This window comes from Engraulis encrasicolus, chromosome 3 (assembly GCF_034702125.1).
Source record: "Engraulis encrasicolus isolate BLACKSEA-1 chromosome 3, IST_EnEncr_1.0, whole genome shotgun sequence".
Lineage (NCBI taxonomy): Eukaryota > Metazoa > Chordata > Actinopteri > Clupeiformes > Engraulidae > Engraulis > Engraulis encrasicolus.
The window spans coordinates 18,754,749-18,775,562 of NC_085859.1; the positions used below are offsets into that span (position 1 = coordinate 18,754,749).

General features: G+C 43.3%; 1 protein-coding gene across 1 annotated transcript in view; it reads left to right on the plus strand.

Annotated features, from left to right (window-relative positions):
• zmat4a (zinc finger, matrin-type 4a) overlaps nt 1-20,814 on the plus strand; it is a 144,373-nt gene that overhangs the window by 32,446 nt on the left and 91,113 nt on the right. The window contains exon 4 of the mRNA XM_063193506.1: nt 19,720-19,809. Coding sequence (XP_063049576.1) covers nt 19,720-19,809 — 90 coding nt within the window. The remainder of the gene's footprint in view (nt 1-19,719; nt 19,810-20,814) is intronic.

The following is a 20,814-nucleotide window of genomic DNA, read 5'->3' on the forward strand; positions in this document are numbered from 1 at the left end:
CCATATCGCCCACCCCTAGCCCCCATTCCTGTGCCTAATGGTTCCCTGATGCCCGCTGGAGCTGGGCAAGTTGGGGGAGTCAGAAGTTGATGTGAGAGCATAAGCTCTGGCAATGCAGTGCAGCTCCATGCATTTTAACTTTCTTTCCCGGAGCGTCATTGTTTATTGTCCTTGAGTTCTGAAGCGTTGGGGGCCCACGGGTGGACAGGCGGATGGGTGGACGCACGGCGTTTCATTTTAGTTCAATCAATCGCTATGGTCCCATCTGAATCCATTAGGGAGGCAGGCTGTTTCAATCACAGTTCTGAGAAACTGGGAAGGGGTGGGGAGTGTGTGTGTGTGTGTGTGTGTGTGTGGGGGGGGGGCTTGATGGCTGATGATGTGTTATCTTAGGACAGCGATTAATAAAAGCACCACTCCCTATACTGTATAGAAGCGCACACACACACACACACACACACACACACACACACACACACACACACACACACACACACACACACACACACACACACACACACACACACACACACACACACACACACACACACACAGTGCGAGACAGAGAGAGACCGAGAGAGAGGAAAAGCAAGAGAGAAAGAAAGAGCAAGAGAAGATTGGTGAGAGGCGGAGATGACAGGGGGATGGTAAGGAGAAAAGAGTTTTCTGAGTTATGAAGTTCTTCGGAAGTGGAGAGCTGAAGAGTAAGGGGAAGAACAGACTGGCACGCAGAGAGAACTACAACAGTACAGTCCATTTGGGCTTTTTGGGATTGACTAAGAAAGAAAAAATATATTTAGTTTGCACTTTTCAGCTGCAGACACTCAATGCTGCACTCGCTCTATGCAATTGTGCAGCTTAATTAGGACATAAAGACGCCCCACTGTCTTGTCAGCTACCGGCTCTGAATGTGCGTGCACAACAGTGTCTGTTAGCGAGAGAGAGAGAGAGGTAGAGAGAGAAACAGAAAGAGAGAGAGAGAGAGAGAGAGAGAGAGAGAGAGAGAGAGAGAGACGGGGAGAGAGAGACAGAGACAGAGACAGATAGAGGGACAGAAAGAGAGAGAGGATGAGAGTGATTAGATGGGGTCTGCGGTGTGATGCGTTGGCACTGAATGGCAGGCAGTAGACTTTGGAGGAGTTGTGTGCTAAGCTTAAGTATCATTTGCTGTCTGATCTGAAGTGCCAAGGAAACGATTGCGTCTTCGCACACACCTTATCCCATCACTTGCCTGTCTATATCACCAAGCCACTGTGATCTCCTCATCTCTCTCTCTCTCTCTCTCTCTCTCTCTCTCTCTCTCTCTCTCTCTCTCTCTCACTCTCTCTTCTATAAGAACGTCTTAATACTGAGCACGGAGTCTACTGAGTTGTCAGGTCTTTGCTCCTTGTGTGACACATATGTGACTTCTAGGTAGGAAAAAAGTTTATTTTTCTGCCATATACAGTACACACAAACACACACACATGCACAAAAAATGAACAAATGCGAACACATGCATACACACACATGCACACACATGCACTGAGTCTGAGACGTCACATGCACACGCACAAGCATGCTCTCTCTCTCTTCCTCTCTCTCCCTCCCTCGTAAAGACACACAGGTACACACATGCACGCGCACACACACACACACATACACACACGAACACACACACACACACACACACACACACACACACACACACACACACACATTCGCACACACACACCTTTGCACACACACACACACACACACACACACACACACACACACACACATTCGCGCACACACACACACACACACACACACACACACACACACACACACACACACACACACACACACACACACACACACACACACACACACACACACACACGTACATGCACACAAACTCATTGAGCGGCACACTCAGCAGCAGGGCCAAGGCTTCATTTCCAGCCTGCTCATCCTGGTGAGAAATGAGGCCGTGCCATATTTGCCTGGTGACCTTTGTGGCCCCAATCTCTAGCCCTTTTCAGATCATTGGCCAGGCAGCTCTGTGCAGAGAGCCGTGTGTGTGTGTGTGTGTGCGTGTGTGTGTGCGTGTGTGTGTGTGTGTGTGTGTGTGTATGTGTGTCTGTGTCTGTGTCTGTGTCTGTGTCTGTGTCTGTGTCTGTGTGCGTGCGTGTGTGTGTGTGTGTGTGTGTGTGTGTGTGTGTGTGTGTGTGTGTGTGTGTGTGTGTGTGTGTGTGTGAGTGTGTGCATACCGTACATACGTATGTGTGTATCTGTACGTGTGTGCTAATTTGATGCTGATGAACTTGCTGAGATACCCCATAAATGTCAGCTTCGCTTCGGCTGGGTCTTCCTCACGAGACATAAATGTCACACACTCAAATCACCGGGATTTTCACCAGGAGACTCAATACGCTGCATGGCAGCAAAGCAGTCACCTTAGGAACATATGATGTGCAGAGGAGGGAGTGTTGGCTCCCCAAGCCTTATTTCCACAGATTTTTTTAGCCTCTTACTGCAGATGGGGTCGCCGACGAGCCTATTCACTATTTGCTGAAAATGCTAAACTACATCATAACAATATTGCTATGACAGTAGAGAGTCATCTTACAGATTAAGACATAGCAATGAAAATTCTGGTGACAATAAGGTTGTAACATAGGTTCTGTGCTTAATAACGCCACTGCTTCATGAAATGTAGATTTTTAACTCCTGTTAAAATGTAAAAGTGCTAAAATAAATTGTGTGGATAGTTAAATTAAGTTTGGTGTTGAGGGAAAGGCTGCAGGGATATTTCAGCTCATGATTCCGTTGTGCCATGAGGGGTTTTGCTGGAGTATTATTATGTTTTGTGGTCATTAATAATCACTGCTAGAAGATTACCTCTAATTCCAAAAAAGTTGGCTGATAATGCTGCTTCGTATCCAGCCGCGTGTAGCCAAAAGATATTTGGTAATGAAATGAGAAAGTGCTTGAGTAAAAGTCTTGACCACGAATCTGGCCCCGCAATGTGTCTTGATGCAAACGAGGGGGAAAAAAGTAAATTAAAGCCGTGCACAACAGACAGCCTGTGGGTTGCAATCGATATTGGATCTTTGTTTTTGTACATAGCCTGCCAGTATATTGCACCAAAATAGCAGACCTTTGGCACTAATGGGACATAAACAGCCAACAACCCGCAGCCAGCAGCCAGTTCCTAGGCTGTTACTGTGTGCTTGATAATAGAATGGCTTGCTGAGAATGTTTTACCCTAGTAAATAACGAGAGGAAGCAAAGTTTTGGAAACTGTGCTTTGCATAATACTTTCTTAACGATCAGGGGATGCAGAAATGCTCAAACGATCTGAATCACAATGGCAGCTCTAATTATTATTATGCTGATATTAGTTTGCCCCTTGGATTTGAAAGTATTTATCTCGTAATCTATTTTCAAATATCACATTTAGCCTCGCTACCATGTAATGGGTTTATAAGCATCTCATGGCAGCCGGAAACATAAACGTGGTGCTGTAGTGAACTCATCCAGCAGGTTAGTTACAGCCTGAAATCGGGATGACAGGAGAGAGAGAGAGAGAGAGAGAGAGAGAGAGAGAGAGAGAGAGAGAGAGAGAGAGAGAGAGAGAGAGAGAGAGAGAGAGAGAGAGAGAGAGAGAGAGAGAGAGAGAGAGAGAGATCGTAGTAGAGACAGAAGACCAAAATATCCCACAGGTTCACCCACCCCCCTCCTTCTCCATCCGTTACTGGGGCGAGTTGCCCTCTAGGTTTAAGCAATGACTCAACAGTACAGTCTCCCAGAGACACGTTGGCATGCTGTAATGATGGGCAACAAGCAAAAGTAAAACTCTCCAGTGCTCATTATGGGTGGCCACACCGGGGAGAGGTTGCAGGTATAGCATGGTGCGACGTCTTTACATCCGTTATGCTGTATTCCAAACGTTGACAGCTTCCTGTTAATTGGACGCCACCATCAGATTTCATTTCCTGGACATTTCCCATCTGTCTGCAAGACGGATGAAGCATGTGTCATAAGCAGACTCATAACGAATGTCTTCAGCAGATTTAATAAGACTTGTCTTTCATGCTTCTTCTTCTTCTTCTTCTTCTTCTTCTTCTTCTTCTTCTTCTTCTTCTTCTTCTTCTTCCACCACCATGCTGGCCTACAGAGTGGGATCTCAAATACGAATGTGTTTTCTGTTTGAAATCGGTGCCAGTGAAGTTCTGACACTCTCGAACAAACTGCATGATGAAACTACTAATGGGCAGAACAAAGAACGTTCCAAGACCTCCAGGGAATAAAAATGAGCTATATTTTGTGAAGGGCTCATAAAAAAATAGAAAGCGGCAAAACCATGCCATCATGATAATCCTTGAGCAAGATGATGTTTTATTGCATTACTTAATGAAACTTTAGTATTAATACAGCAAGTGCAAGATTATGAGATTGAATATGAAGTGCTGAGATTGAATAGCCAGTCGAGGTCATTTGTCAAGAATTTTGCCACACAGGGCATCCTACAAGGTCACATTGGGCTGCACTTATCAACTCTGTTTAGGTAATTGCTTCGAATCATGAATGGGATTAGTCATCGTTGCCATATACAGCATCACATCTTTTCGTGCCATGAAATCACTAGCTATAATACATAATGAACAATCTTCCCGAAACAAACTCACTGACACTGGCAAGTTAGGATGTGTGCTCGGGCTACAGTTTATTGTCATTTAATTCCAAGGATGGTGCCAGTGCAAACAGTCATCAGCCATACACCTTGGCCATTGACTCATGACTTCGTTTGTTCACTCCACTGTGAGCTTACCTGCTCATATTTGCCGTTAGGTTATATGGCACTTAATATAAAAGGGATTTTTTTTTTTGCATGGCCCCGAAGAGCATCCAAAAAAAGCCCACTGAGCCATTCCCATGCAAGAGTAGTTCCTATGCTTGAGGGAGAGTTGCTTGACTGTGGGTGAGTACATATCCATCCATGGTACATATCCATCCATCAGGTTCTTATAGTCACAGGCATGCATGTTATATTAAAAGTGCCAAAGTGCAGCGGAAAATTGAGTCTGACTTTTTTGATGTGTAAGAACAGCGCAACATTCTGTTCATATATACGTAGTGTTTCTCTAAGTGCCCTTTCAGATAAAAGAGCCACGTACAAATTGTAATGGCAAATGTGATCAAATCTGTGTTGTTTTTAATATTAGTCTCTCCTATCCTGAAGCAAGCAAATTATTAATAATAATAGTCGTAACTTACATCTAATATGTTTTTGTTTTATTTCACACAAGACAATACAGATGTCGTAGCGAGACACAATAAGTTAAACTGAACAGAATGGTCGCCCGCGGCAGGTTTACGACGTCAGCTCCCTCCGTTGTGCTTCTGTATCGTCAGTAAACAGTAAACAGGTTAGGTGTGTGTGTATGTGTGTGTGTGTGTGTGTGTGTGTGTGTGTGTGTGTGTGTGTGTGTGTGTGTGTGTGTGTGTGTGTGTGTGTGTGTGCTCTTACGCTTCTGTGTGTGCGTGCATGTGTGTGTGTGCATAAGCTTGTGTGTACGTGTGTGTGTACGTGCGTGCGGGCACGCGTGCGAGCACATGTGAGGGACAGTGTCTGGGTGCAGTGCGGCGGCCCAGTTTTGCGGTGACAAGCCTCTGTCAGGCGTATACGCGCGCGGTGGAGCGGTTGGTGCGTGTGTCTCCATTGTCTACTGATCTGCCGGCTGCTCTGCTCAGAACAGAACAGAACAGAACAGAGCAGAACAGAGCAGAACAGAGCAGGGGTTCCTGCCAAGCCGCCGCTGGACCGAATCTGAGATCCCACTCAGCAGCACAGACACCACACACACACCACAACACAGCACAACACAATACAACACAATACAACACAATGCTGTGTGTGTGTGCGTGCGTGTGCATGTTTGTGTGCCAAAGACTGAGAGATAGAGAGTGAGGAAGGCAAAGACTATGTGTACCGTATGTGTGTGTGTGTGTGTGAGAGTGAGAGAGAGAGAGAGAGAGAGAGAGAGAGATGTAGGTGAGACAAGAGAGACGGAGGGTGTGGTGTGTCTCTACATGTACAGTATGTGTGCTTGTGTGTTTCAATCAGTTGAACCAAGCAATTCTGTGTGATCACCTGGTTTGTTATGTGGTTGTTGTGACAATAGCCACATTCTAAAGAAATCTGTCTTTGGGTCTTTCGGGTTGTCTTTCCATGCTGTGTTTATTTCCTCCATGTCTTCCTTTGAAACTATGTTTTGCTTTTGAAACATTCTCTGCAGTGCTTCTTGTATGTGTGTGCATGCGTGCGTGCGTGTGTTTTATGTTGGAGCTCGGATACAAAAACAGCTTGCAGACATGATGTTTTAGTTTTTCGCTCTTTTTAGAGTTTTCCAGGGCATTACGTAAAAAGGGCGCAGGGTTTATCGCAGGCAGCCATGTTCCCATCGCTAAGGAGGTGACATATCCTTGACACTCTCTTGTCACTTGTCTCACAACCACCCTCCTCACTCAATCACCACCACCACCACCACCACCACCTTCTCCCGCCGTCCCCACCCTGCACTCTGTGCCATTCTTAATCACTTCCACCCCCTCTCCACCCAGATTCTACTTGTCACTTGGATTTAATCACCCCACCCACCCCCGCCCTGCCCAATTTCATAGCAGCCTCCCGTCGTCCCTTCACCCCTGATACTGTACAACCTGTCCAAGCATTCTGGGAGATACCTCATATAGAAAGTGGTCGGCGGTGTAGTCATGCATTAAATTGCAATTGACAGTGCCCTGGAAGAACAAGAGAGCAACAACCCACAAGCCGAGCAAGAGCCCTCCCCATTGCTTTCATCGCATTAAGCCGGTGACGTGTATTTATCATAGCATGTTTATTTCGCACGTACGTGCCTGCTAAAAAAGCTGGGCTGTTTTGTTTTGCTTCTAAATTATTGCTTTTATTTTTGTAACCCCCACTGAAAATGCATGAATTGTGTACACAGTGTGCCAGGAGGACGGGATGAGGAATGATTTAGCATGTCTTATTTTGGGAAGAGGCAGCCTATTTCCAGTCTACCGCGTGCAAGCGTACTTAAGAGTTTACTTTAATTTGCAGTTTGTTTACATTTAATTCCGCAGCAACAGCCTGGGCGTGTTGCTTTTGTTTTGATTTATTCTGCTCCTTTAAATTCTGCTCATCTTCACTGTTCATCACCTGTACGATTTTTCCATCCATTCTCTATCGCCTCATTTGAACTTTGTCAGGCCGTCAAGTTGCATCACACTGTAAAGTATTAAAGTATTTCGTTTGCAGTATTCCCTTTAGTCGCGAGGATACAGCTTTATTATTAGAAGCGCACCGTTCTAATATTGGTAGACGTTTTTGCACTAAACTCTGTCAAGATTTGTGTGAGAGCCAGAGGCGCATCTTGCCACCAGGCAAGGCAGGCAGCCGCTTGGGGCCCCCAAGCCCCTAGATAGTGGATAACAGCCCACACATTACCACAGTAGTGGCGATTTTGGTTCAAATTATTTTGCATTTTCGCTTGGGGCCCCACCAGACCCTAGAATCGCCTCTGGTGAGAGCTACAGGGATTAAGAGAAGACATTCTGTCTTGGGCTGTTGTTCTGACGTTTTAATGTTGTTAGAAGGACTGCACTGTATGTCCAACGCGTACCGCATGGCAGCCGCGAGTCTCCATGGTGCCTGCTCTCTAATACCATGCAATCCGCAGGCTCACTGGAGCCGTAATGGGGACAGTTTCACTGGCCGCGTAATCTATTCATACCTGCTGCAGGATAAGGAAGATGATCATGTATGCATGAAAACACTGTATACATGTGTGTTTGTATACAGCGTAATGAACCATTACACAATAGTATACAACTTACCTCACTCAGTGTGCAGTATTTTTTTTACAGCGGAAATATTTCCTTGGATTTTAATTTTAAGAAATCAAATGAATTAAATTCCATTTCATTGAGATGAATGTCATTATTCTCATTTTTAACACCTGATACAATTAATACAATGATCCAGTAGCCCATCACTATCCTTACTTCAACCTCAGAATGTTTGTATTTTGATGATGTTGATATACAATGGCCATACCAGCACAATCTCTCAACTTGAATTTTAAAATTAAAATACTCGATTTTCACAAGCTGTCCTTGATGCACTTTGCCATAGACCTCTAAATCAAGCAGAGCTGTTTTCATTCCCTTAAGAAGTTTCTCAACCATAATTCTTGAGAGGCATTTCAACCCCTTCAGCATGTTTCTTAAATCCCAGTGTGCAGTTAAAGGCTCACAGTTAATGCGCTTGTCAGACTAGCACCTTTAAATGTCAAGTCTCCTCAGACCGAGAGAGGGAATCCATGCCCAAAGTATAAATCAACACTTTTTTTTAGCACTTTTAATGATGAAGCACATGATGTATGTAGGCCCTGTCTTATGTGTATGTTCCAAACTCAACTGTCTCATCAGCTAAGCTCGATACTATGGAGATGACAGAGATGACATCGCACTTACTGTATCTGCCATTATTTTGTGCCCCATTTTCTACACTTGAGAAAAAAATGCAGTGTTACTCTGGGACCAAATACAATCTAGGAGTAAATGGACACTCCAAGCAGGGTTGCCAGATGAGTCTGATGATTTCCAGCTAAAAAAATGCTCAAAACCCTTCAAGAAGCACAAAATCCAGCCCAATTCTATTGATTTCTATGGCAAAAATTGGTAGGGTTTTTCTGCTTAATGCCATTTTTACCCGCACACGGCCATCCTAAGCAGCCCAATTGGGCGGGAAATAGCCCAATCTGGCAACACTGACTCCAAGTGTTGAATCAGCCCTACATGTTTTACTGTGTAGAGATGAATGAATGGGTAAAGACTGAGATCTCATCAGCCAAGTTCTCTACCATGGAGACAGTAGACATGACATCATGCATAGCAGCCAGCCCCTATTTTGTTGCCCTCTCTCTAGTGGTGGACAGAGAACGATGGACACAAAGTGACAAATCATTCTTTAATTTCAAAGTTGTCTTGCATGCTGTTTTCATTCTGCAGTTTTTATGGCCATAGAAATCAACACAATTTGTTGAAACTGTTCTGAATGTAGCGCCTCCAGACGGTTTTTGAGCCCCGTTTGGGCTGGAAATGGTCCGACAAATCTGGCAACCCTGGCTGTACCCCTAGCCACAACCAGCAGAGGAGACTCTGAAGACCAAAGATATCTTTGAGCATGATATTGCTCTAGTAGAAAATATGCAATATATTTGTATTGTTAATATAGTTTTATTGCATCCAGTTATAATTTTTTTCATGTCATATACACAATGACTCAATGGGGCTATACAGTCATTTGGAGAGACAGAAATGTACATTTGCCGATGTTGTCTTCAAATTCGCCTGTCACGCGCACAATTTAAGACATCTACCAGGTAGAGGAGATAAACCATTTTCTGTTTGGAACGCCACTCAAAGACTCAATGTCCAGTTGCTCAACTGAAAAGGCAGCGGAATTGGCTGTTTACAACGCAGCCGTAGTGTCGTGGGGAGCTTTTTGGTTTGCTCCAGTCTCTATATTTTTTCTATCAATGGCCAATGGCAGCAATAGAGAGGTAGTGCGCAGCATGTATGTGGAATTTTTTATTTTATGAGCTGTCGCATTTCAAATAGTGTCTGCATTAAGTGGTTTCAGCGGATGTGGACCTTTAATGTTGCTATTCATGTGCACACCAAAGACGACAAAAGTGAATATACTGTATATACCCAAATTCATTGAGAAAGCCTTGCTGCAATGTTCTTTGTTTGATCCTGGCGCAATCTTGGAATGGAATTCCAAGTATTGGAATTGGTATGTCTATGCAGTATGGATTATTGGCAAACAGCATCAAAGCTGACAGGCATGTATTTAAACTCGTTTTTAAACTCGCTGGTGGCAAAATCACCATTTTCACTGAATGTTCTTTCTCTCCATTGAGGAATATTGATTTCTGCTGCTATGGTCTCCTTGGTCAATGCTAGTATGAATGTGCTTACGGTCAATAGGTATTATGAAGGCCATTATCTACACAACAGCTTGCCTTTAGTTCAGTTAATTGTATGACGACAGACCCTGGTCCCAGGGTCTTAGTCTCACCGTATTGTACAGTGTAATGTAATGCGTCACATTACTTCCCGAGTAACGGTAACGGCGATACAGTTATGGACAGAGTTATTAAGTAATAATTATTCCACCCCCCAAAATGTGGCTCCGTTAGTAACTCAAACGCTGCTATTCCCAGCACTGGTGAGATCATCAAGACAATTCCTTGCATTATATGCATGCAGCTGGAATTGGAAAAGTGATAAATACATTTATATACGTATGTAGAATATACAATTCACCATCGTTGGTGGGAGGACACATAAAAGTACAAAATCACAAAAATGACAGAAAAGTTAAAGTCATGTTGCTGTCCTAACAAACCACTTGGCAAAAGAACTGGCTCAAAGCCCTGATTAGAGTTACTGAGTGTTGGCAAAGGACGCGCTCAAGTTCTTAAACAAACGAATGTCTTTTTGGGTGCGCGATAAAAAGGTAGCCAATCGACTTAAGGAAGAAAAATCCTCACTGACAAACTGCGTGTGATTAGGCTACTTATTTAGGCCTATATTACCACCATGTCCAAAAAGAGAACGCGTTTCGGCTATCGCCATGGTAATATAAATAAATAATGAGACGCAGTTTGTGACTGCGGCTTTTTCTTCCTAGAGTTACTGAGTGGGCCCTGCCGTGGCCTAATGGTAAGGCACTGGGTTTTTACGCCGGCGACCTGGGTTCGTTCCAGCCCGGGTCATTTGCCCATCCACCCCGTCTCTCTCTCCCCAATTCGTTTCCTGTCTCTCCTTGACTCTCCTGTCAAAAATAAAGGCAAAAAAAAACCCTGAAAAAAAAGTTAAGTGATATTTTCTGGCCTGGGCTGAATCTAGATTGCCCACCTCTGATGATCCCCTTTTTCTGAGAGGCGCTCAGAGATCACTCACAGTGTAACCTCGGAATTGTGAGTCAGAGCATCATGAGTGTCTAATGTAGCTAGTTCACCTGACCCACTGTCTTGACAGAAAAGAACACGGGTGTAAAAATCAAGCGAAGGTCATGCTTCACAGCATCAAAGGATGGAGAGAATGCTTAGAATCAGTAATCGGATACAAGTTGTAGCCAATCCACAGTTGTCGGCGGGAAAACCCACTCTACAGCAACGTGTGAGTTTTGAGTTTTCATCAATCCTCTGTAGGTTGTAATTCTCCTGTGAAATGCAAAATCAGTGTCAACTTTGTAACAGCACTCAAGGATACGGCTTTACTATTAAGTTCCAACACAAATAGGAAATTAAATTTATGTACGTAGATCAGGGGTTTTCAATTAAATGTCAATGAGGGCCAGTTTTTCAAATTCCTCCCAGTGAAGGGGCCGAAATGTACATATGCATCATGGTTGCCGACTGTCAATAAAAAAAAATACGAGACACTTCTTTCTCATTTCCTGCATTTTAACATCCTGTGTCCCGTTTCAGCTCTATATAGAACCCATACTTTTATCACAAAATTCAGAAAAACGATTCTGTATTTCAAGGGGCTTCTGGGGTCCAGAACCTTCCTGTCCAAGGGGTGCATCTGGCCCCCGGGCAGCCATTTGAATAGCTCTGACGTAGACGCTTCAGACAGGACAGATTGCAGGCAATAAGGTTTTTTGCAGAATGTGCAATGTGACCCCATATACAGTCTGCCATAAAGTATCTTGTTAATGTTTATCGTCTTTTTATTCCTTCGTTAAGTCTTCTTTTTTATATCTGTTGTGTAGTGAGGTGTGTTACATTTGCATTCCATCTTCATTAAATACGCTACATTAAAAATTGCCTTGGCTTGTTATACCAAGGACTCAATTGTCAGAGAGGTAGCAGTGCATCACAATCTAGAATAGAATAGAATAGAATAGACTTGAATTGAATAGAATAGACTTTATTGTCATGCCATCATAACATTTGTCTTTACTCTCACTGTATAAGAACATAAAAAGACATAAAAATCATTCCATTCCCCAAAACATGAACACATACACAGCTGCTGGCAACTGTACATTCGCTCCTGGTCCAGGTAAAGACCTACTGTACTGCTGATTATGGCGTGCTGCTCTGGGACCCACCCAGGCCGGAGCTGCAGAGAGACACCTCTACTAGAAAGAGGAGAAAGAACAGCTTCAATATTTACAAACATACAATTATTTGACAAAAACATCTACTGTCAATTGCTTGACAATAGCACATGCCCTGTCATCAGCCAAGGCCTTGAAATGCCCAGGCAACTGACTTCATCCCAAGCAGAAACACGTATAGGGAGAGCGAGACGAGGAGACGTCATCCCTACATCAAGACCTGAAGCAACAGAACAGATTATTGTGTAGAAAGTCAATATATAGAACGTCAACATATAAAAGTCATTATATAGCAGGTAAGGTAAGGTAAGGTAACTTTATTTGTACCCGAAGGTAGATTTGGTTGCAGGCAAAAGTAGCAAAAGCTTACACAGAAAGTACTGACACACAAAAGTACTGACACACAAAAAACTTGCACCAACAGCCCAATACTAATGACAGTGACAAAGGACAATAAACAAAACAAAACAAGGACAACAAAAACAAAAACATGACAGACAGCAGACAAGTGCTCCAAACCAGGATATGAAGAAGAATAATAAACAATAAATATATAAATATGTATATAAAAACAGGGGAAAACCTTAAAATGTTGAACTCATGTGTTATTCAGTGTTTTAATAGCAGAAGGGATAAAACTGCATCTATACCTCTCATGCAGGTTGTGGGTGGTAATTGGACAGAAGAAATGAGTGCTTTACGTGGAATCAGGTTTTCCTAGCAGAACATGCACTTTCCAGTACCTTTCATTTCACTCAAACTCAAACTGAAACCCATAGAAATTTCCATATACAGAACGTCTAAAGCTGCAAAATGCTTTAGCCAATGAGTGGTCTTTTGCATTTCCACATTACACTTTTTGTGCCTGGCCGCGCCATTACGGGCTGTTGCATTCTGAATGATGGCCCCAGCAAATGTAGCAATTTTCTGTGACACATCAAAGCGCGGCCGCTTGAATATGTATATCTCCGTGTAAGAGTCCTGTTTTTGTGACATTGTAATGAGTTTCAACATTTATTCTTCATTTTGGCTTCAGCCCGGGCTTTGAAGCTGCCTCAGCCAAGCCCCTGTGCACGGAGAGATCAAAGCAGAAATTTGCTCTTTTATTCCCACATTACGGAACATGACAGCCCAGCAGAAATGTTGAGGTGCAGAGTTAAATCCTCAAGTAGCTCACTCCTTATCCCTCCAATAACAACATGACAGCTGGCCTTTTGCCCCAACGCTTCTCCTGACCCCCCCACCTCAGTCAGATCCATCATGGCATCGCTGATGGGACAAACATGGACATCAGATAATGTCTGGGTATATATACGGAGGTATCCATACGGTAGGTGGTGGGGTTCAAAAAACATCAACCCACCCCATGCTGAGGACTGCTACTGCAGCATTGGCCTATATACGTAGAATTTCACAGCCAAGTCAGTCTTGTCAACCTGCACTATTCCAGACTGTTTTGCCTGGAAAAAAAAACCTGGCACGCAAGAAAAAGAAGGCTATGCATATTCCATCAGAATCATTGGTCTGATTGGTCGGGACTCAGACCCATACATTCATCCCACCTATGGGAAGGTTGTATCCACAGAATACGAAAAAGGCTTAAAGGGGCACTGTGTGAGATTTTTAGTTGTTTATTTCCAGAATTCATGCCACCCATTCAATAATGTTACCTTTATCATGAATACTTACCGCCACTATCAAATTCAAAGTGTTAATTATGACTGGAAAAAAATACATTTTTCACACATGAAAAGGGGGATCTTCTCCATGGTCCGCCATTTTGAATTTCCAGAAATAGCCATTTTTAGCTGCAAAAATGACTGTACTTGGGCCATACTATAAAATATTAATTTATTACTTAGTAAACTTTCATGAAAAGATAAAATTTGGCCGTAGACAACACATTTTCAATGAGCAGCATAGTTGCAGTACCTTTATTGACCATTTCCTGCACAGTGTCCCTTTAAGTCTTTTTTACGTTGCATTCCTTTTCCAAGGGATTTCCTCACTTTCTGGTTGATGCAAGAGGAAGAACAGGTAGTATTCCAGTGCAGTCTAGCCAACCTGTCTCCACTTGACAAAGCAGTCACATGTCAAAGTGTGAAAGGTCTGTATCTTCACAAATATACTTTTTATGGAGACTTTGCCAGACCAAGCTACAACTATGAGCTTGGCCTAACACTGAAGCACCTTAGCTGAGATGTGCTACAAGTTTACTATTTAGCAATGCTGTATCTAATGTCACAGTCGCTTAGCCTGGTGAACCAGCGGCACCCGCTGGACGGCAAAATGTTTTGTCTACGGGTGGGTCTGGCCTCGCATAATGATTCAATGAAGCCAGAATGCCATGAATCTGGCAAACCAATTACAACACAAAGATGTGTTTTGAATCAAAGCGGGCAGGGTTTTGAGGGAAGGTTGTTCTCATCAACAATCTTCGGATGTATTATGCATCGAGGCCAGAATAAATTAGACATCCACATTTAGTCTGGTTTATCAGGCTAACAGTCGCTGGACTTGCGACCACGTGTCCAACTTATGTGGGGCAGAGGGTTTCAAAACCACTTGTGCTAAGGGCTGAGCTTCAGTTGAGACTAAACCAGTACAGCATGTCTTTATGAATGCAGTGTGTTGCTGCTCCCTATCCGCTGTGGTTTTGCTGGCTGTCGAGGTTGTGATTCAGATCTCTGTTTGACCTTGCGAGCCGAGGGCAGGGCGAAAGGGAGCGATTACTCCCATGTCTGATTGGTTGACATGCCTGTAATTTGAAATAGATTTTGTCCATTCTGGCTTTCAGCTCGGATGCCAGACGCACACACACACACACACACACACACACACACACACACACACACACACACACACACACACACACACACACACACACACACACACACACACACACACACACACACACACAGTCGCTCTGTGCCACCCGCGGCCCCCTCTTGCTCAGGCTATGATTTACTGTCATTTCTGTCCAAACTGACCACTAAAGCCTCCGGAGATAATCCATTAGCTATGCTGGACACATCCAGACACACACAGAGGCATGTGGCTGCACTCACACGCATGCACGCACACATGCAGCCATGCATGCACGACTGCACACAGACACACGCACGCACGCATGCACGCACAAACGCATGCACACACACACACACACACACACACACACACACACACACACACACACACACACACACACACACAGACACACACACACACATATACACACACACACACACACACACACAGTATCTGTTCCATATCTCATTCGCTTGTTTACACACATAAATATAGACAAAAATTTACAGATTCCCCCTCCCATACACACACGCACACACACATACATACATACACACATACACAAAACAAATCTACACACGCTATGTACATAGAAACATAGAAACGCACATACCCCCATGCATATACACACACACACACACACACACACACACACATGCACTCACATGCACACACAATGAAAGTATAGCTGTTTTCCTACGCGACAAGAGACCATCTTCGCCCTGGGGCAGTTTAAGCACTGTTGGCTCTGCCCCCAGGCTTGCACCATTACTGATGACGCGCCTGTCACTACTTCCTTTTGCACAGATTTTGTCTTCCACAAAACTATCCCCCCCACGTCCGTTCCCATTCCATGCCTCCAACCTCAATGCAATGTACAGTATATACTGTCCATTATCCTGAAATGCTCCTGCCCACTGCTATCTGTACCGTAATCGGACTTTGAAGAGTTTGAAAGTTTGACCCCTTGATGCACTCTTCCTGTCTGCCTACATGCCACTCTAGTGAAAAAAAAAACATCAGGTCAATTTCAGACACGGCACTTCTGTGCAGAGTACACGCTTTCCAGTTGAATGTGCCATTAGCCGTTCGGCATGCTCCCATTCACATTGCCTGGGGCCCCGAGTCTGTTACCTCAGAGGGCCCGTTCTCCAGTCAAGCCAATGCCAAAAATATCTAACACTGAAAGCCCCACTTAGCATTGTACCACCATCATGCTTGGGAAAATAGGTTGCATGCACAGCCTCTGTGGGTGGGGTTTAGTTGGAAAATGGGTTTTATGCATGCAAAATCTTTGTGTGGGGGCCATACTTTGAAAAGTTAAATGTGGGTGTGTGGGTTGCTTTAAAATTAGAAAAAGGTACAAAATGTTTTTTTTTCCCGTTCGGATATAATTCCTAGGAGTTTTAGTAGCACAATTTGGGTGAAACATGCAGACAGGACACTATCATTCTTCTTTGGCTATTTGAAGGTGGCCATTCTATGGTTACAGTCCTGGGTGGCAAATCATCATGTGTTGCTGAACCAGTCAAGTGTGAGGGTCTGCTATTGCTGCTTGTGATTAGTGTCATCAACTGTCATAGCTATTATGAGTTGGAATGTGAATGTGCTAAAGAGATCTCTAGAACCCGGAGCCAGGGGGAAAAGACTGAGTGTTGTTGATGAGATTGTTGTCCTCTAGAGTTGTCTGTTCTAACACAATGGGAACTAATAGATTCACTCAGTATTTCTTTCTCACAACAGGGGCTTGAACCCCCAGAGATACCGCTCTAAATATGAAGCCCCAACGCAGGGCCACATTTTCTGGGGGAACAATGTCTCTATTTACACAACCTGCAAAACTGTTTGTTCATCATTTTGGTTGGCAACGTGGTACCTGTCCCAGCAAATGTACCCTTGTGTGCTAGAGAATATCGCTTGTGCCAAAAAATGACGAGAATAACAACAAATCTTTTATTTAAAATCTCATCTCCTTTCCCCTCAGTTCCTCTTGATTTTTTTCCTTTTCATCCTGTTTCTCTTTTTCCATTAGGAAACACAATCCTGTACACCCTGTCAAACGGCATGATTTGAGATAACTTGAACACGGAATCAATTTCCCCGTCTCTGTGAGCATCTCTCTTGTCAAAGCAGAAAGAAATCAATAGCTTTGTGATGTGCTTCCCGTAGTCTATTAGCAGCATCTGTAACTCTAGTTAAGGTCTCCCATCTTTGTGTTCACATCATCTCTGGTTTCAATGAAGTGATATGTCTGTGGAATACTTTCCAGACGCTACGGAAACACATTAGAGAAACAAAACAAACTTACAAAGATAGCAGGAGGGAATTCTTGCCGGCCATGTCAAGTGATACCTACTGTCTCTACAGTCTAGGCATATTTGCTTTTATAAATGTCCCTGGCCCCAGTTTCACAATTAAATATAGATCAAGGGGTGAAACTGTAGACTATCTACTGATTATCAGATCTCGTAGGCTGAACCAGGAGATCCCAATTAAGAGTCTACACTTTGCCTTTGTTTTTATTACTTTGTTTTGTTTTGGCTCACCTCATTTGTCTCACCAGCCACTGTGTGCCAGCCACTGTGGATTTCTTACATGAAAGTTTTTTTTCGTAAAACCTTTGTTACTATAAATGTTGTGGCTACCATATATTGATGTAAAAATGCACCATTAACTGATGTGGCACAAAAAAGTTACTCCACATAACCATTTGACCACTCAATTTTCTAAGCTAGCCGGGTAAGATAATGTTAGCATTTTAAATGATCCTTCCAGACCATAGCGCCATGTACCAAGGTTTGACCCAGGTTGAGGTAAATATTTTGGGGCTGTAGGTGACCAGCTGTCCCGATAGTACATTGAGCTCCTGGAGCTTGGTGACCACGCCCCCATGCCATATTTGGCTCCCCCAGCATGTGCATCCTCTGTCCAATCGAAATGCTTTCTTTTCCCCAGATGTTTTATTCAGAATTAAATGAGAGTGCCATGCAACCTTGATGGAAAATAACTTAAATTCCGAACTAATTAATTAAGCAATAAGCCACGAGAGGCTGTGGGTTATGCTCGATTGATAACGGCCAAGGGGAGTGGGGCACGACGCGAAGGGGAGTGCCGTAAACGTCCCCTTGTCTGTTATCAAACGCTTTAATAACAATTAATTTGATCCACGACAAGTTGAGGAAGTGATTGTGGTTAACCCGGCAACGTTACTCGGCGTGCGTGCGTTGTCGCACTGCCAGACACACACTTTGCTACAAAAACTCAGCAAGGGGCGATAAACATAGCAGGAATGAAATGTCTTTGTAATCACACTGATAGCCCAACCACAGATGGTGCAAAAATGTGCTCCTCTTGCAGACTCCCTACCCCAACTGCAACATATTCTCATTACCGACATAGATGCGCTTGGTCTAACTTAGACGCGCATAGAATCTTCAGTTGGAAGTTGTAGGTTTACGCTCAATTGACCACGGCTATCAGCCAATCAGAATGGAGAACCGGACCACACAGTGTTAGATTTCGGAATTAATCATTCGGAATTAAAACCATCATGTCATGTTAACGTAGCCATGGAAGGCAATGGGTAATATGGATAAGATCAACAAGTTCCTCTAAACAGAGATCACAGTGTCCTGTGATACAAAAAGGGAAGAGCAGGGGATACAGCAACACAGAAACACTGTATATAAAACAACACCAAGTAGTTTAATCCCTGGCTGCCCTAGAATTTTGAAGCAATGTTGTCTTGTACTCAAACTATTAAGAGTCTGTCCATTACTCAGTACTTACTAAGTCAGCTGTAATGAACCACTGAGACAACTTCAGATTTTTTTGTTTGGATTTTCCTTCAGGAAAAGTTCATGTTTAACCATATCCATGAGCACTTAAAAATCATTGAGATCACCCCTGCAATCACAAACTGGAAGCAGATTTTAGACCAGGTGGTTAAATTATTTTCTATTCCACAGATATTGATTGCACAGTGGTGTGCCTGAAATGCAGACCAAGAATGACAGAAAATAACAGACTTCACACAGCCTTCCACTGAGAATCCATAGCTATTTGCAAAATGCACTGCTGTACGAAACTGATTATGCTCCAAACTGGTCTTTTTTATCTGCAAATCCATATCAGTTGGTTGATTTAATATTGCACTCCAAAGTGAATATCAGCTTATCACATAGGTGGGACCTTGCAGGTGTTTTTAAATAGCTTGATGTATCATTTTTTACACAGGCGTTTTACACATTCATGTTTTAAAACATCCATTGCAGAAGAGAATATTTTAGACAGTCAGGTCAGGTCAGGTAGTTTGAGAATAATTCTGGAAGACCTGACACTTTTGTAAACTGGTCTAATTAATTGTTGCCTAAGGTTGCATTTAAAAATGTCAAGGTACCAATTTGTCGGTGCTTGCCCGTATATTTGATTTATGCTGCACAACATTGAATGACTAAGCCAGTTGCTTCTCTGGATCAGATGCTTATTTTATGGAGTTTCATACGTTTTATTTCATGAAAATGCTTGAGAGAAAGTGACATAAAACTGATTTATTACCGTGTGACATATACGATAATGAGATTATTTATATCTGCCATACGGCATCTGCCAAATACGTATGTCATAAAAGCTACAAAAGATGTCATCAAAGATATCCAGAACTAGAATAAGAAAAAAAAACTTTGATGTTTATTTAAAAACAATGTTCTTTCTTGTTTGTTTTTCTGTCCTTGCAGAGCCGGAAACATGCAAATAAAGTCCGACTGTATTACATGTTACACCCCGTGGATGGTGGTTGCCCTGCCAAGAAGCTCAGAACAGACAATGTGAGTACACCGCATTTTCATTGCTTTCTCTCCTAAATTATACATCTCCAAAAAAGCCTATGCTACACAACATAGAGGACAATGCCTCACTCCACTGTGAGTCTACTTTGCAATCACGAGAGCTGTTTAAAATTGGATAGTGAGATGACATGAGTCGTGTACAGTGGCTGATGTTAAATTCATGCAATGAAAGTTTTGGTTTGGTTTGGTGTGCTAATGCTTCTTCTCTCCTCGTCGATCCGCAGCCTCTTTGCGCTGAACTGAACTACATCATAGCAACATTGCTATGATATTACCGAGAGCCGTAAAACAACAACTTGGTCATTAAAATTCGGTGACAGTAAGGTTATAACATAGGCTCTGCGTAAAGGGGACAATTAAGTGTACACTGCCAAATGCCTCTTAATGCAGGTAATGAGTTCTCCTACAGACCACAAGAGAGTGTTCATTTTCCCTGTAATGACACATTTTATCAACTTACCAAGATGATTCATATACAGTACTTCAAGAATGCTTAGCGTGGCTTTATTTCACATCAAGTCAAGTAGCTTATTTATTAGACCTTCATTAAACTGTTGTTTGGGCCATTCTTCACAGTGAAATGAAACAAATGTTCCACCGGGAATCAATGGTGATTCACACGAAAAACACAGCAGAGCGACAAGACAGATACACATCCGGATACAGATCAAGATCTGTGAAGTGTGGCCGGGGCAGGGGAAACCTTTACTCTTAATGGACTCTTCTGTGATCATTGATTTTACTGACCCTATTGCTTCCGCCATGGCATGGCAGACTGTTAAATAGAGCTCCATGTATGGGCAAGAAGGAAGTCTGAGCTCAAGGATGTCACAATGGATGTTCATCAAGAGGGCAGGGGGAGATAGTTGGAGAGAGACTCAGAAAGAAAGACAGACTGACAAACAGACAGACAGGCATAGGCAGACAGGCAGGCAGACAGTCAAGCAGGCAGGCACACCGATAGGCAGACAGGCAGAGAGAGTG